Consider the following 18230-nt stretch of genomic DNA (forward strand, 5'->3'; position numbering starts at 1 on the left):
CCACAAACTCCATTTCCTAGCCACTGACTCCATCCCGCTCCTTAACATCTGTCTGAGGCTGAACCACAGTTCGCGACATTGGTGTCATATTTGACCCTGAAATGAGCTTCCGACCACATATCCACAGCATAACTAAGAGCGCCTATTTCCACCTCCGTAACATCGCCCGTCTCTGCCCTTGCCTCAGCTCATCTGCTGCTGAAATCCTCCTCCTTTGTTACCTCTGGACTTGACTATTCCAACGCACTCCTGGCCTGAGCTGACCTCCCACATTCTACCCTACATAAACTTGAGGTCATCCAAACTCGCACCAAGTCCCGTTCACCCATCACCATGTGCTTGCTGACCTACATTGGCTCCTGGTTAAACGACGCCTCGATTTTAAAATTCTCGTCCTGGTTTTCTAATCCCTCCGTGGCCTCACTCCTCCCTACCTCTGTAATCTCCTCCAGCCCCACAACCCCCTGAGATATCTGTGCTCCTCTAATTCAGCCCACTTGAGCATCCCTGATTATAATCGCTCAACCATTGGTGGCCATGCCTTCTGTTGCCTAGGCCCTAAGCTCTGGAATTCTCTGCCTAAACCTCTCCACCTCTCTCTCCTACTTTAAGACGCTCCTTAAAACTTACCTCCTTAAAACTTACCTCTTTGACCAAGCTTTTGGTCACCCGCCCTAATTTCTGCTTATGTGGCTTGGTGCCAAATATTTTGTCTTATACTCTTGCGAAGCCCCTTGAGACATTTTACTACCTCGTTAAAGGCGCCAGATAAATACAAGTTGTTGTTGTTGTCTGAAGAGAGCAGTACTCAGACACAGAGGTGTGCCACTTGATATTCAATAGAAAAACATAAATGTATGTTTATGCAGTCTGTCATAATTGGCATTGTGACCATGGCCTTTTGTGCTCATTATTCAGAAGGAATGCTGGAGGTTCATGCCATAGAAGAACAACCTTGACTTGTGCGTGCGATGACGTATCTGCTCATTGATCTGTAAAGAAGATCAGGCTGTTACTCTTCTCAGAGCTGAGCCAGTTGGTTGTCATAGCAGCATCTTCAGAGCAGCTTGCATCCGGGTACGTTGGTGCCGAGCTGAGTTGCTTTACTTTCGGCTCTGAAAATGGAAGAGTGGGTGGTGGAAGGAATAGCTGGTTTCCTCAGCAGCTCGTGTTGGACGGTTCCAGTCACTGATTTTATCGAGCAGAACTGTGCAGGTGAGGAGCTATTTTGACGGTTGTTCTATGTCGTTCACGTATTTTAACGTTATGTTTGGTGGTTTGTGATGTAGCAGAGCTTTAGGCCTTTTGCGATTTGTCAACACGACATTTCCGAGTCCACAGCGATCATATCGTCGTTTTAATACGTGCTCACGTATTTACAAAATCTTAAAAATATGTTGCGAACTCTGGAGCTAGAGGCTTGAAAGGGGACACGAATGCGATGTTGATCAGACAAACTGGTGTAAACATTTTTTTTTCTATTTCAGTTTTTGACGATGAAGAAGAAAATAAATTATCTTATACAGAAATCCATCAGGATTACAAGGATTTGGTGAGTCCGTTTGGCTGTGATAGTGCAGTTTAGTATCACTCCTGAGATTATCTGTTGTCATTTACTTATTGCAGTCCATCAACGTTTTTGAAACCATCAAATTCCAACATGAGAAATGAGATGGCAGGAAAATAAGTGGTGTGTATTCTTGAGTATTCTGACTTTGCTGCTGAATCCTGGTTTGGGTGGAATTTTCCTTCACGGGCCCCATTGGGTAGGACATTCCATCCCTTCGGCTTGTAATGTACTTATTCAAACTTTTCACTATGGATGAAATGAATGTTTTAATCCACTGAAAGATTATATATTCTAGTTCTTAATCTTTAGATTGCTAAACTGGTTCTGGGAAATAAATTTTACTGGACTAACCATTTTTTAAAAGTTTTCAGTTTACACACTGGTGCAGAAAAAGCTGAGTTTATTACTGTAATAGTAAACAAAAAATAAAGACAATTTTAACTAAAATGGTAGATAACTTATGCTCATCCTATGTTCTTTTTCCCCCTAGTTTTCTCCTCTCGCCTAGTTTCTTACTCCTATCATTATTTTAATTTTATTTTCTTTGATTCTCTAGTTTCTCTCTCGCCTTCCCTCATGCCCTCATCTTGTCCATGAGACCCACCTCCTGCTCTCTCGACTTTATTCCCACTCAACTGCTGATCGTGCAACTCCCCTTCCTGGCCCACATGATAGCTGATATTGTAAACAGTTCCCTTTCATCTGGTACTGACCCCCTCCCTTTCAAATCTGCCGTCATCAACCCCCTCCTCAAAAATACCCTTGATCCTTCTGTCCTTGCAAACTTTCACCACCTCTCAAGTCCTTGAAAGTGTTGTTGCCTCCAAAATCCATGTCCATCTGTCCCAGAACTCCATGTTTAAACCTCTTCAATCAATTTCTGCCTCTGCCACAGCACTGAAACGGCCCTTATCAAAGCCACAAATGCCATCCTATGTGACTGTAGCTGTGGTGCACTATCCCTTATCCTTCTTGACCTGTCAGCAGCCTTTGACATGTTTGGCCACACCGCCCTCCTCCAACGCCTCTCTGTTATCCAGTTGAGTGAGACTGTTCTCGCCTGGTTCCATTCTGATCTATCCAGTCATAGCCAGAGAATCTCCTGCAATGGCTTCTTTTCCTGCTCCCGCACCGTTACCTCCTGCAATGGCTTCTTTTCCTGCTCCCGCACCGGATCCATCCTTGGCCCCCTCCTATTTCTCATCTACATGCTACACATGCTACATGCGACATCATCCGAAAACACGACATCTGATTCCACATGTATGCTGACGACATCCAGCTCTACTTCAACACCACCTTTCTCAATCCCTCCACTGCCTGTGATTTATCACGCTGCTTATCCAACGTCCAGTATTGGATGAGAAGAAATTTCCTCTAATTTCAATATTACGCATCCCCAATTTCCTTGGCCCCACCATTGGCGGCCGTGCGTTCAACTGTCCAGGCCCCAAGCCCAGAAATTCCCTCCCTAAACCACTCCGCCTCTATCTCTCCTTTTTAAGATGCTCCTTAACACCTGCCTCTTTAGGTCACCTGTCCCGATATCTACTTATGTGGTTGTCAAAGTTCCTGTGAAGCGCCTTGGGATGTTTTACTACGTTAAAGGTGCTATATAAATGCAAGTTGTTGGTGTTGTATTGTGATTTTTTTTTAAATTTGGAAAATAACTTTAAAGCATTTTCTCAGCTGGTTTCTTCTTTCTCCTAGTCCCACTGCCAATTTAGGTACTAGGGTAATTTCCAACAGAAGAAAAAACCCTTAGACTGATTATATGAAAACAACTAGTAGAACCTGTTACAAAAAGAGAAATGCTGGAAATATGTAACTAGTCAGTCAACATCTCCAGAGAGAAAAGACTGCAGATGATGGTTGCCTGTTATGTTTTTTCACTTTCTATTTTTGTTTCAGATTTCCATCATTTGCAGTTTTTTGCTTTTTATTCCCACTAGAACCTGTTAACTGCCAAGATTGACCAGTTTGCATTTTTGGCATGATTAGGTGAATTTTTAATATTTAAATATGCATTAAACCAGGCAGGACTACTTGCTGGGAGGCCTTCTGGAGCTCAATCTCACCTAAACAAGTTAATTTGTCCATGGTGGGGCCGAGGAAATTGGGGATGCGTAATATTTAAATTAGAGGAAATTTCTTCTCATCCAATACTGGATGTTGGATAAGCAGCGTGATAAATCACAGGCAGTGGAGGGATTGAGAAAGGTGGTGTTGAAGTAGAGCTGGATGTCGTCATGATTCATATAATTGTGAAATATTTTTATAATCAAATTGTGTTACAGCATTTTCTGTTTATATATTAGTTGTAAATACACAGCAGGTCAGGCAGCACCTGTGGAGAGAGAAACAAGACTAATGTTTCAGGTCGGTGACCCTTCATCAAACAGCATTTTTTGTTTATATTTCAGATTTCCAGCATCAGCAGTATTTTGCTTTTGTATTTGTGTTATAACTAAATTTCGTATATCATAAAAATAAAGGAATCCATGTGTTTCTGAGTGGAATGTTGAAAATATATATTAACGGATGTTGTCACCACATCACAAATGTGTCGTGTTCTGTTTATGCTATGTTTCATATTAACTTATTTAAAAAACTATGGGTAGATATTTCATGGGAGTATCAGTAATATTGTTGTTCTGCTGCCACTAGGAATGAAGTAATAAAGCTTTCATTAAAACATTCTGCTATTGTGTGACACATTTTTTAACAATTATTTAGGAGTAGAAAACCCCTTTGTGACATCACCTTGAGTAGTCGGTAGCTATAGTAATCCTGCAGCGAGACTATCGGACTGAGATAGAACTCTTGTTTGTGCAGTTGAGATTTCTCCCTACTGAGAGATGTTGTCTATGTTCTTCAACTGGGTGCTTCCCTACCCCTTGCTACTTAGTTATTTTGTTAGAAGAGCGCTGTGCAGTAAAGACAGACTGTGCATTTTTGGCATTAGTGATTAAATAGCATCCCATAGCCAATCAAATAAAACTCCCAATTGTTTGTTTTATGACCTTATATGAAATAATAATGCAGACTTAGCAAGTTTCTCGTTCATATACAGTTTTACTATGACCACTAAAATTTTTGTGGCAAATATTAATTTTTTTCTCATGCCACTGACGTGCCTTGGGATGTTTTTCTATGTTAAAGGTGCTACATTATATTAATGAATGAAAGATGTCGTTGTTACTTGACTGAAATGAAAAAATTGGAAATTTACTCCAATTTCTTTTAAAGTCTCTTGGAATGAAGGGACACACCCTCCTACCCTTCTACTCCTATTCATGCACAGATTGCATGCTAAGAAAATCTGCAAACTGCACCTGCTCAGAAGGTACAGATGTACAGTAATTGAAAGCTCTAAGCAACTTTTGAGATACAAATATTCAATCAAACACTAGGCTGAGGCCTTCAAGTAAAAACTTTAATGAAGATTGTCAAGTTTCAAAATTCATTACTATTTGACCTAAGAGGGGTTTCTGATTTAAGCTATAATGTGGCGGAGCCACCAAAGGACTCAGCGCGGTTGTACATAATTCCTTTAACAGCAATGTAGTTACTGCCTGTGTCTGTACCTTTAATTACACTGTTTAGCTGTATTATGTCTAGTTACCTTTACAGTGCGGTTTCAACGTGATGACGTCATGCCGTTAGTCACGTGATTCCCCAATGGCGGGACGAACGTCATGACGTCAGCTTTCAGACCAGAGGATCAGTCCTCGTGGAGCCTTCAATGAGAGCAGACCTGTATTCGATGTATTCCAGCAGTTTCCAGTTTAAACCTGTTTTGTTCCATTAAAGTTCGTTATTTTGATTGCCTGAGTCGAACTCAGTCTTTTCGTTAGGAACTTCCGTTCCTACATTGGTGACCCCGACTTTCGTGAACAGTTTTCGCGGAAGATCTCCAGCATGGACACGAACGCCGTGACTCTGAAACTGCCACAGTTCTGGGAGAAACAACCAGACGCCTGGTTTATCCAGGCTGAAGCCCAGTTCGCCATCAGGAACATCGTCGCGGATCAGACCCGTTATTATTACGTGGTCTCCGCCCTCGACAGCGCAACTGCCTCACTGATCATCAGCCTCCTCGGTAGTCCTCCTACTGACAGCAAGTATGATACGATAAAGGCGCGGTTGCTACAGGTCTTCGGGCTCTCGAAGTCAGAGCGCGCTCGCCGGCTCATCACGATGCCTGGCCTCGGGGACTCCAAACCGTCCGAGCTCATGAGCCAAATGCTCGCACTTTTGGGTGCCAAACCGGAATGCTTCCTCTTTCAGGAGCTTTTCCTCTACCAAATGCCGGAGCAGATACAGGCTGCCCTAGCCAGATCCAACATTACAGATTGCGCCGAGCTTGCTGCCGAAGCCGATAAGATATTCACTGTAACCCAGCAGGGCCACGAGGCGCCCATCCCCCACAGACGCGGTTCCAGCTTCTGCAGCGGGCTGGTGCTCCTACCACACCCGCTTTGGCGCGAAAGCACGATGCTGCCGTTCCCCCTGCAGTTTTTTGCCCAAAAAAAAAACAACAAAGCTCCTGCAGCGTTCCTGGCAAAGGAGGACCGGGTCTAACGGGCGCTCCGCGGTTGCAATGGCCGTCGGATCTACGGGGAAACTTCTTTATATCACTGATTCCCTATCGGGTCGACGTTTCCTTTGTGACACCGGGGCGCAGTGTAGCATTCTACCTGCGTTGACGCTCGATATGCAGGCTGGGAACCACGGTTTTTCCCTCGTAGCGGCTAATGGCGCAGCAATTCGAACTTTCCGAAAGCGGCGGGTCCAAGTCTATTTTGACGGTCAGCGCTTCTGTTGGGAATTCGTCACAGCCACAGTCTCTCAGGCCATCCTAGGGGCGGATTTTCTGTGTGCCAACAGCCTCCTCGTCGATGTCCGGCACCGCCGGTTGATCAACGCGGCCACCTTCCACTCGATTCCGTGCTACCACGGTACCACCATGGCACGCTCTATTGCCTGCGCTTTCCCTCCTCTGGATGACTTCACTCGACTCCTCGGAGAGTTTCCGGAGCTGACAAGGCCCACTTTCTCCTCCTCGGCCACGAAGCATGGTGTTGAACATCATATCACCACTACTGGCTCCCCGGTTTACGCGTGGGCTAGAAGGCTCGAACCCGGCAAGCTCGCGGCTGCGAAAGCGGAGTTCGACACGATGGAGCGGCTCGGGATCATTCGCCAATCCAATAGTCCCTGGTCTTCGCCTCTCCACATTTTTCCGAAACCGGGCGGCGGCTGGCGGCCATGCGGTGACTACCGACGCCTGAACGATGCCACCACTCCTGATCGGTACCCGATTCCGCATATTCAGGATTTCTCGGCCCATTTGGTGGGAAATTCTATCTTTAGTCGACCTCGTCCGGGGGTATCACCAGGTTCCCGTGCACCCGCAAGACGTCCCAAAAACCGCAGTCATCACCCCTTTCGGCCTCTTTGAGTTCCTGCGGATGCTGTTTGGCTTGAAGAACGCGGCACAGGCGTTCCAGCGCTTAATGGACTCCGTGCTCCGAGACCTAAGCTTCATCTTCGTCTACCTTGACGACATTCTGATCGCCAGTGCTAGCAAGGAAGAGCACATCTCACATTTGCGTACCCTCTTTACGCGCCTCAGCCAGCACGGTTTAATCATCAACCCGGCCAAGTGCCAGTTCGGCCTGCAGCAGATCGATTTCTTGGGACACCGCATAACATTGGACGGCGCCGTCCCCTTAATGACAAAGGTGGAAGCGGTTACCTCTTTCCCGCGCCCACCAACCGTCAAGGCCTTGCAAGAGTTCCTGGGGATGGTCAACTTCTATCACCGTTTCGTCCCTAAGGCGGCTCAGCTTATGCAACCCTTGTACGGGGCCCTCAAGGGCAAGTGCGGTAAGGATCCAATCAGCTGGACAGCCGAGATGGACCAGGCGTTCGTCAACACCAAGAGCGCTTTGGCCAACGCAACCATGCTGGCGCACCCACTTCCAGGTGCCACCATCGCCCTTAGCACGGACGCGGCAGACTACGCCATCGGCGCAGTGCAAGAGCAGTGGGTCAACGGCACGTGGCAACCGCTGGCGTTTTTCAGCCGTCAGCTACGGAAAAATGAAAAAAAATACAGCACCTTCGATCGGGAGTTACTGGCCCTTTTCCTAGCCATTCGCCATTCCCGGTTCTTATTGGAAGGACGTCCCTTCACGGCTTTTGTCGACCACAAGCCTCTAACGTTCGCCATGGCCAAGACCGCCGAACCATGGTCCGCTCGTCAACAACGTCACTTGACGTTTATTTCCGAATTTACCACGGACATTCAACATGTGTCTGGTAAGGACAACCTGGTGGTGGATTGCCTCTCCTGTGCGACGGTCCACGCGGTTCACCTGGGGATCGACTACGCCCTCATGGCTGCTGATCAGGCCTCGGACTCTGAGGTCCAATCATACAGAACCGTCCCCTCTAGTTTCCAAGCGACCGACGTCACTTTCCAGGCCACAGGCACCACGCTCCTTTGCGACGTCTCCATGGGCGTTCCCCGACCTATCGTGCCGGTCGCATGGCGCCGGAAGGTGTTTGATGCCATACACGGGTTGTCGCACCCTGGGATGAAGGCTTCACAATGGCTTATGTCGGCGAAGTTCGTCTGGAAAGGTATGCACCTCGATGTCCGTGACTGGGCTAATACCTGCGTAGTCTGCCAGAAGGCCAAGGTCCAGCGTCATGTTAAAGCTCCAGTGGCTACTTTCGCTGTTCCGGAGCGTCGTTTCGACCACGTACATGTGGACCTTGTGGGGCCGCTTCCGCCTTCTCAGGGTTATACTCATCTCCTCACTATGGTGGACCGCACCACTAGGTGGCCAGAGGCAATTCCTTTGGTTTCCACCACTTCGGCAGATGTCGCTAGAGCTTTCATCTCCTGTTGGGTTGCCTGTTTCGGGGTACCGGCGGACATCTCTTCCGACCGTGGGCCACAATTTTCCTCGGAGCTTTGGAACGCTGTAGCTCAGGGGCTCGGTAGCAAACTTCATCGCACCACCGCCTATCGTCCACAGGCAAACGGCCTTTGCGAGCGATTCCACAGGTCGCTTAAAGCCGCCCTTCGGGCCAGTCTTCAAGGTGCAGGATGGGTGGACAGACTTCCATGGGTCCTTTTGGCTGGGTGGACAGACTTCCATGGGTCCTTTTGGGTCTTCGTACGGCGCCCAAAGAAGACCTGCAATCGTCCTCAGCTGAACTCGTCTACGGCCAGCCTCTCCGAGTACATGGGGATTTCCTCCCTTCTCCTACAGAGCCATGGTCCGCCTCCCAGCAACTCGTTAGCCACCAGGAAGTGGCCAGATGCTTCGCTCCGGTGCCTACATCAAATCACGGCTTACAGAACTCCCACGTGCCAGCGGAACTGAAGAATGCTGAGTATGTATTCATCCACCACGACGCTCACCGGGATCCGCTCAAGCCCCCTTACACTGGTCCTTTCCGCGTCATCGAACCAGGAGACAAATCCTTTTCGGTCGACATCGGAGGAAAGCCAGATCACATTTCAGTGGACCGATTTGAAGCCGGCTCACCTTGACCTGGACCGCCCAGCCGTCGTCGCTCAACCGCCGAAACGTAGCCGACCGTCCGCAGCCGCCGTGCCAGATCAACCAAAACCATCTGCCAACTCGACCACGCTCGCCGCGCCTGCTTAACCACAATCGCCTGCCAGCTCGACCACCGGTCATCAACTTCCTCTGCCAGTTTATCGAAGTCGGTCAGACAGACTTGTCAGACCTCCCCCTCGTTCTGTTAAAGACAATTCTGGGGGGGCGCATGTGGCGGAGCCACCAAAGGACTCAGAGCGGTTGTACATAATTCCTTTAACAGCAATGTAGTTACTGCCTGTGTCTGTACCTTTAGTTACACTGTTTAACTGTATTATGTCTAGTTACCTTTACAGTGCGGTTTCAACGTGATGACGTCATGCCGTTAGTCACGTGATTCCCCAGTGGCGGGAAGAACGTGATGACGTCATGACGTCAGCTTTCAGACCAGAGGATCAGTCCTCGTGGAGCCTTCAATGAAAGTAGACCTGTATTCGATGTATTCCAGCAGTTTCCAGTTTAAACCTGTTTTGTTCCATTAAAGTTCGTTATTTTGATTGCCTGAGTCGAACTCAGTCTTTTTGTTAGGAACCTCCGTTCCTACAATAATATGTTTTTTGATACGATGCCAGATTCAGGATTTTAATTTATTCCTAAAGATCCAACATCCTTTTTTATACCTTGAGGGGCAGGCTGGAGCCACTTAGAAAAAGAGGAGCTAGGTACGTTGATGAACTCGCCCGAAAGTTAATAAGCCAGCCATCAAAACTGTTATTTTTATATCAGGGCAAATAGATTAGTCATTTAGTCCATTTAGATGATTCAAGCAAGTGTTTAAATTTGTTGTGTTGAAATTAAGGTCATACTAGTAAGGTTGTTTGGGAGAAATAGAAACATAGAAACATAGAAGGTTAGCAGGAGTAGGCTATTCGGCCCCTCGAGCCTGCTCCGCCATTTAATGAGATCATGGCTGATCATCCAAATTCAGCACCCTGTCCCTGCCTTCTCCCCATATCCCTTGATCACTTTAGCCTTAAGAAATATATCTAACTCCTTCTTGAATATATTTAATGAATTGGCCTCAATTGCCTTCTGTGGTAGAGAATTCCACAGGTTCACCACTCTCTGGGTGAAGAAATTCCTCCTCATCTCAGTCCTAAATGGCTTACTCCTTAGCCTGTGACCCCTGGTTCTGGACTCTCCTGCCATCGGGAACATCCTTCCTGCATCTAGTCTGTCTAATCCTGTTAGAATTTTATAAGTTTCAATGAGATCCCCTCTCATTCTTCTAAACGCTAGCGAATATAAGCCTAATCGACCCATACGTCATTCCTGCCATCCCAGGTATCAGTCTGGTGAATCTTCGCTGCACTCTCTCCATGGCAAGAACATCCTTCCTCAGATAAGGCGACCAAAACTGCACACAATACTCAAGGTGTGGTCTCACTAAGGCCCTTTACAACTGCAGCAAGACATCCTTGCTCCTGTACTCAAATCATCTCGCTATGAAGGCCAACATACCATTTGCCTTCTTAACCACCTGCATGCTTACCTTCAGTGACTGGTGCACAAGGGCACCCAGGTCTCATTGCACTTCCCCTTTTCCCAATCTATTGCCGTTCAGATAATAATCTGCCTTCCTATTATTGCCACCAAAGTGGATAACCTTGCATTTATCCACATTATACTGCATCTGCTCAATCACCCAACCTGTCCAAATCATACTGGAGTTTCTCGGCATCCTCTTTACAGCACACACGCTCACCCAGCTTTGTGTCGTCTGCAAACTTGGAGATATTACATCTAGTTCCCTCGTCTAGATCATTAATATATATTGTGAATAGCTGGGGTCCAAGCACCGATCCCTGCGGTACCCCACTAGTCACTGCCTGCCACTCGGAAAAAGACCCATTTATTCCAACTCTTTGCCTCCTGTCTGCCAACCAGTTCTCTATCCAAGTCAGTACCTTACCCCCAATCCCATGTGCTTTAACTTTGCACGCTAATCTCTTATGCGGGACCTTATCGAAAACCTTCTGAAAGTCCAAATACACCACATCCACTGGTTCTCCCTTATCTATTCTACCAGTCACATCCTCAAAAAATTCCAGTAGATTAGTCAAGCATGATTTACCTTTTGTAAATCCATGTTGACTTTGTCCGATCCTGTCGCTGTTTTCCAAGTGCTCTGCCATTACATCTTTTATAATGGACTCTAGCATTTTCCCCACTACCGATGTCAGGCTTATTCCCCGTTTTCTCTCTGCCACCTTTTTTAAATAGTGGGGTTACATTAGCTACCTTCCAATCCATGGGAACTGTCCCAGAGTCTGTAGAATTTTGGAAGATGACCAGCAATGCATCTACTATTTCTAGGGCCACTTCCTTAAGTACCCTAGTTCTAGGATGGTGGTTGCCAATTTAGCAGCACTACTGACCAACCTCTGAACAGGAAAGGAGTCAGTGGTCAAACTACCAACTTCTTGCCAAGGTAGGGAACAAAAAAATAGAGAAACAATTGGACATGGGGAGAGTTACGCCATCCAGTTATCTAACCTAGGTAGTCCCGTGGCAATAGATGTGTCCAGTAGGAAGAAGGTACTTGTTTGAGAGAAGCTTTTGCATTTAAAATTAACCTGCATATATAATTTAACCTGCCTTCTTATGACAACGGTCTGTCCTGAGAGAGGATGGTGTAAGCGCCAAAGCAGTTCAGTTACTTTGCCATGTTGCAACATTGTGAGTGGCTGAAGAGTCCACTTCTCGAGCCACAGTCATTGCTGCAGATGGCGTAGGTGTAAATCACGGACAGATGATGCACAGTATTAACTCTTAAAGCCTCATGCGCTTTCCTCTTTGCTTTCTTCTCTTTCATAGAGTCATAAAGGCACAGAAGGAGGCCATTCGGCCCATCGAGTCCACACCGGCTCTCTGTAGAGCAATCCAGTCAGTCCCATTCCCTCGCTCTATCCCCGTAGCCCTGCAAGTTTATTTCCCTCAAGTGCCTATCCAGTCTCCACTTGAAAACGTTGGCCCAGAAATTAGGTTCGGGGGCTTGCCGCGCGTGCAAGCCCCCGATGTGCACTCACCCGGCGCGCTGACATCTGAAGCCTGGGCCTGCTTGGAATTCCTGTCACTGGCCCGGTTCAGATGTCGGCGCGCTGTGCTTACCTGATCCAGCGGCGTAGTTAGTTCGATGTGCCGGCTGGGATCAGGTGAGCACTGTGCAGCCAATCAGGGGAGGGGAAACTTCACTCATGAGTTTGATAGTAAGAACTGTCAAACTCATGAAAAGTACGGGCGCCCAAAAGACTAGTTTAACTTTAAATAAAATTTTTAAAAACATCCCAATAATTAAACAAACTAAATAACTTTAAAAAAACTATTTTAAACAATTAATCAAATTTTTGAAAAAAAATAATTTAAAAAAAAATCGGATCTAAAACTACACTTACCTTACTGTAAAGTCCTTAAAAACAATAAAGCTGTGGAAAAAATGTTATAATTTTAAGTAATAGACCACTTACCTTAAAGAATGAAGTCCTTACGTCTCCTTTTTACATTCGTAAAAAGGAGAGGCCCTTACACACGCGCAAACCTGTGGGGGAAAAAAAGGAATTTCAGCGCGCATGCGCAGACTCCTGCGCGCACGCGTTCATCCTCTGAACCCTTTGGTTCAGAGGACAGGAAATGCCGGTTTTCCGCGCATGCACTGTGCATGCTGAAAACCAGCACTTCCATCGGGCCCACGCGTGAGTACCCCGTCTGTACTCATGCGTTGGGCCCGGAATTACTGGGCCATTGAGTGTCTCCGCTTCCACCACTTCCGGCAGCAGTGAATTCCAGGTTATCACCACTCACTGCGTAAAAAAGCTTCCCTCACGTTTCCCTCTTGCCCAAAACCTTAAATCTATGTCCCCTAGTTCTTGTACCATCAACTAGTGGGAACAGCCTTCCCCCATCTAGCCTATCCAAACCCGTCTTGTATACCTCTATCAAATCACCCTTCAACCTCCTTTGCTTTAATGAAAACAAATCCAGCTTCTCCAACCTGTCCTTGTAGCTAAGAACCCCATCCCCAGAATTTCCTCTGCACCCTCTCGAGGGCCTTCACATCCTTCCTAAAGTGTGGTGACCAGAACTGGACACAATACTCCAGTTGTGGCCTAACCAGTGCTTTAGAAAGGTTCAGCATAACTTCTCTACTTTTGTACTCAATAGCTCTATTTATGAAGCCCAAGATCCCATATGCTTTGCTAACCACTCTCAATATGTCCTGCCACCTTCAGCGACCTATGCACATTAACTCCCAGGTTCCTCTGTCCCTGCAGACTCTTTAAACTGTGCCATTAAGTGTATATTGCCTCTCCCTGTTCCTTCTGCCAAAATGCATCACCTCACACTTCTCTATTAAATTCCATCTGCCACTTGTCTGCCCATTCTGCTAGCCTTTCTATGTCCTGTTGCAGTCGATTGGTATCATCCTCACTATTTGCAACACCCCCAAGTTTGGTGTGATTGGCAAATTTAGAAATTCTACTTTGTATTCCAATATTCAGGTCATATATATCAAAAAAATCAGTGGCCCCAACACTGACCAATGGGGAACACCACTGTCTACCATCCTCCAGTCTGAAAAACAGTCATTTACCACAACTTGCTGTTTTCTGTCCTTAAGACAATTCCTTATCCAAGCTGCCACTGACCCACCTATTCCATGAGCCTCAATTTTGTTAACCAGCCATCTATGTGGTACTTTGTCAAACGCCTTTCTAAAATCCATGTAGACAACATCCATTGCATTCCCTTCATCGATCCTCCCTGTTACTTCATAAAAAAATTCAATTAGATTAGTCAAACACGATCTGCCTTTTACAAATCCGTGTTGGCTCTCCTTAATTAGCTTAAACCTCACCAAGTGCCCGTTAATTTTTTCCTTGATTATTGTTTCTAAAACTTTACCCACCACTGATGTTAAACTGACCAGCCTGAAGTTACTAGGATTGTCCTTGCACCCTTTCTTGAACAATGGTGTCACATTTGCCACTTTCCAATTCTTGGGTACGTCCCCCGCATCTAGGGAAGATTGGAAAATTATGGCAAGCCCTTCCGCTATCTCCTCCCCAATTCCCTTAGCAATCTGGGATGCAAGCCATCTGGACCAGGCAACTTCTCCACTCTAAGCATACCCAGCCTTTCCAGTACATCCTGTCTATCAATTTTCGCCTCTTCCACTGCTACTGATCTTTTGTCGGCATCCACCACCTTGGTAAACACTGATACAAAGTACTCATTGAGTATTCTAACCTTCCCCAGCGCCTCGAAGCATATAACACCTTCTTTGTTGCTAATAGGCCCCACCCCGCCTCTTCTACCGGCATGTAAACAGTAAGCGGGTAGTGAGATTTTTGGGTTCCCTTTTATGTTAACCTCCATTCTACTCACACATTCTCTCTTTGCCAATCTTATTTTCATATTCACTTTCCCTCTCAACTTATTGTATTTGGCCTGGTTCTCCCTTGAAGAATTCACCTGACATGCATCATACACCCTCCTTTTCTGTTTCATCATCTTCTCTATCTCCCTCGTCTTCCAAGGAGCCCTTGCTTTGGTTCCCTTACCCTTCCCTCTTGTTGGCATGTACCTAGCCTGTACTTGGAACATCTCCTCCTTAAAGATCACCCATTATTCCGTTACAGTTTTCCTGTCAGTCTTTGGTTCCATTTTACCCTGGCTAGATCCTTTCGTATCGCATTGAAGTTAGCCCTATTCCAGTTTAGAAGTTCCACTCTAGATTGTTCCTTGCTCCTCTCCCTTGCTAATCTAAATCTTATGATACGATGATCACTCGTACCCAAGTGTTCTCCCACAGACACTTGGTCAACCTGACCCACCTCTTTCCCCAGCACCAGATCCAGCAATGCCTCCTTCCTAGTTGGGCCAAGAACATATTAGTCAAGGAAATTCTCCTGAACACATTTTAGAAATTCCTCCCCCTCTTCCTTTACCCTAGCATTATCCCAATCGATATTTGGGTAATTAAAGTCCCCCAATATCACCACTCTATAGCTCTTGCATATAACTGCAATTTCCCTGCTGATATGCTCCTCTGCCTCCCTCTCACTATTTGGAGGCCAATAGAATGCCCCCAATAGCGTGATCATACCCTTTTTGCTCCTCAACTCTAACCAAATGTCTTTGTCCCCTCAAGAACATCCTCCCTTTCCAACACTACAATGTCTTCCTTAATCATCACTGCCACCCCACCTCCCTTTTTTCCTTCCCTATTTTTTCTGAACACCTTGTACCCTTGAATATTAAGTGCCCAGTCCTCACCGTTTTTAAGCCACATTTTCGTTATTGCCACAACATCATATTGCCACACGGCTAATTGTGCTTGTAGCTCACCAGTCTTCTTCACCACACTTTGTGCATTTACATACATGCATTCTAAACCCATTTTTGATTTTTTTCGCAGTCTTTCTTAATCTCCTATCTAATGTGGTACTACTTCCACCGCTAGTACTACTTTCTTCTCTAGTACTATCCAACACACTCACTCTTTCATGCACCTTATTCTTCTTTTCTACTCCTATATACTCGTGCCCAGTCCCTGCCAAGCTAGTTTAAACCCTCCCCAACAGCACTTGCAAACCTCCCTGCGAGAATATTGGTCCCGGCTCTGTTGAAGTGTAACCCGTCCGGCTTGTACAGGTCCCACCGTCCCCAGAAAAGGTCCCAATGCCTCGGGAATCTAAAACCCTCCCTCCTGCACCATCTCTCCAGCCACACATTCATCTGTTCTATCCTCCTATTCCTGTACTCACTAGCACGTGGCACCGGGAGTAATCTGGAGATTACCACCTTTTGAGGTCCTGGTTTTTAATCTCTCTCCTAGCTCCCTAAACTCTGCCTGCAGGACCTCATCCTCTCTCTCAACCGCTTCTCTTCAACTTCTTTGGCTCACCGATGCTGCGCAGCTCTCTAGCGTGTCCTGTAGGAAGAGAAAAATTAAATAAGAGACTCTCATGTCTGCTGTAGGTTGTCCAGTTACCATACAACCTCAGAACGTTTGGTAGAGCCATATCTTGATGTTCAGTGTTAGTTAATTGGTGAATATGGTTATTGCCTTTACGATGCAAGAGTTTAGCTCATCATCTAGAGATAAACTATCTTTTACAATTGATCCTAGGTAACAAAACTTATGTATAATGTCAAGCGTGATGTTAGCTATTGAAACTTCTGGTGAAAAGCTATTGCAAAATTGTTCACTGAAGGACCTATTGCTTTCTTTATTCCACCATACATACCTCTAGGTCTCCATTTTCAAAGGATGTTTGTATCTTCTCGCACAGATCTAGCCAATATGATTGAGCACATTTCCTTGCTGTTCGTTGCACTTTAATGCTTTTTTGTATCAATTGAAGTTTTATTCTTAGGGTATTTAACTGTTGAACATTGTAGTGTAATAGGTTACTGCATATTCGCACTACTCTGAATAAGTTTTTGTGGAAAGTAAGTATGGAAATTTGTAATTGTGCATAATTAATGAGGCAGTTACTTCGGTCCATTAAAACTGAAAAGAAAACAGTGCTGCTATTACAGAAAACATTTTAATATTTGTTTGTATATAAAATAGATATGATGTGCCAGTAAGTCAACTATAAGGAAAATATATACAGATTTTGCGTGAAACTGCGTGAAATTTGATGACCCCTTTGGCTCTCCCTGTTATTTTTATTTTTCACCTTTTTCTCTTGCATTCTGATTTTTTTTCTCTTTCTTCTACCCTCTTTTTTTTATTTTGTTTTGCTTCATGTTTGCCTGTGCCATTTTTAAGGGAAGAGTCAGCTGGAGCAGATATGATGTTGGAGATTTGCGAACTAAGAACTTCTCTTTGGCAGCTTCTTTAGATGTGGCGTGTTGGTGGCTTTAACTGGGGACCCAGTATCCACGTTTGCCCTAATTATCTGCATCTCAGGCAGAGCCTCAGAGTTCCACAGTTGGTGCTGACAGATGGAGGGGGTCAAGCCTCCTCGAATCCCAAGCCCCAAGAGGAGTGTGTAGCCTACTGTAAAGGTGCCATGTGTTAAAGACATTGCTTACAGTTTTTAGTGCTTTCCTTGAGTCTAGCATTTTAGATGATTTCTTTTGAAAGAAATCTGATGACAATATGGACCCCATTTTAAACATAAGTTTAAACTGCTCAGCGATAATTTTTAGCCATTCTGAAATTTAGCAACAAAAAAGTTGACCTGAGTACAAAGCATGTATTCACCACTTTATACTCTTATCTACTTTTTTTTGCTAAATTTGAGAATTGAATGAAAATATACACCTTAGTTTTAAAAAAAAGAATTTGAATTGCATGAAAACATGTTACACATGTTTATAACCAAAAACATTTGCCCATTTTTTCCTGAATATCGCACTTTCTTAAAAATCCATTTCAAAGTATGGAATGAGAAGAGGCTGCTCAGCCTATCCAGGGCTTTCCTTCCATTGATGATCTACAGTTGCAGGTCCTGTCAAGTTTCATGTATTTAGAGTAATGCTAACTCATCGGGCCAGCTCTTGCTGGAAAAAAAAACGGCATGTTAACTACGCACGCCGTTATTAATGCGCACATCGGCCAGCAGGTTATGGGATTTAAGAGATATTCCATGAGTTGCAAATCTCCAGAACTTGTTGGTCGATATATGCCACTCCACCATTTGCTTCGTTCCTCTGACTCTAGCATTTTGCGCATTCCCCCACCACCCGCCCAACTCCACTTGCCCTACCATTGGCGAGCATGCCTTGAGCCTCCTAGGACCCACACTTTAGAATTCCCTTCTCAAGCCCCTCTGTCTCTCAACCTCCTTCACCTCCTTTAAGACCCACCTTAAAACCCACATATTTGACCAAGATTTTGATCTCCCCTCATAATATCTCTGGCTTTGGCTTGTCATCAATTTGTTTCTAATTACAGTATGCTTCTCTGCAGCACCTTGGAACACTTCTGTGTTAAAACAATGGGGCGGATCTTGCTGGAATAATAATGACGTGTTAATGACTCGCACCATTAATTAATGTGC

The 18230-nt window shown here is 45.6% G+C and overlaps 1 protein-coding gene across 10 annotated transcripts in view; it reads left to right on the forward strand.

Annotated features, from left to right (window-relative positions):
- The first annotated feature begins 1006 nt into the window (after positions 1-1006).
- The window catches only part of cfap36 (cilia and flagella associated protein 36), a 187801-nt gene continuing 170577 nt past the window's right edge, over positions 1007-18230 (forward strand). For 3 of the 10 annotated variants that reach the window (XM_085981394.1, XM_085981396.1, XM_085981398.1), the window contains exons 1-2: positions 1019-1215; positions 1488-1552. In XM_085981394.1, the coding sequence (XP_085837520.1) occupies positions 1122-1215; positions 1488-1552 (159 nt within the window). In that variant the 5' untranslated portion in view covers positions 1019-1121. Of the gene's footprint in view, positions 1216-1487; positions 1553-3888; positions 3950-18230 lie in introns of all 10 variants that reach the window. The other 7 variants (XM_085981388.1, XM_085981387.1, XM_085981389.1 and 4 more) reach the window with 7 other exon arrangements.

The sequence above is a fragment of the Somniosus microcephalus genome, chromosome 3, assembly GCF_052327205.1.
Source record: "Somniosus microcephalus isolate GS21.2 chromosome 3, FLI_Smic_1.0, whole genome shotgun sequence".
In the NCBI taxonomy this organism is placed as follows: domain Eukaryota; kingdom Metazoa; phylum Chordata; class Chondrichthyes; order Squaliformes; family Somniosidae; genus Somniosus; species Somniosus microcephalus.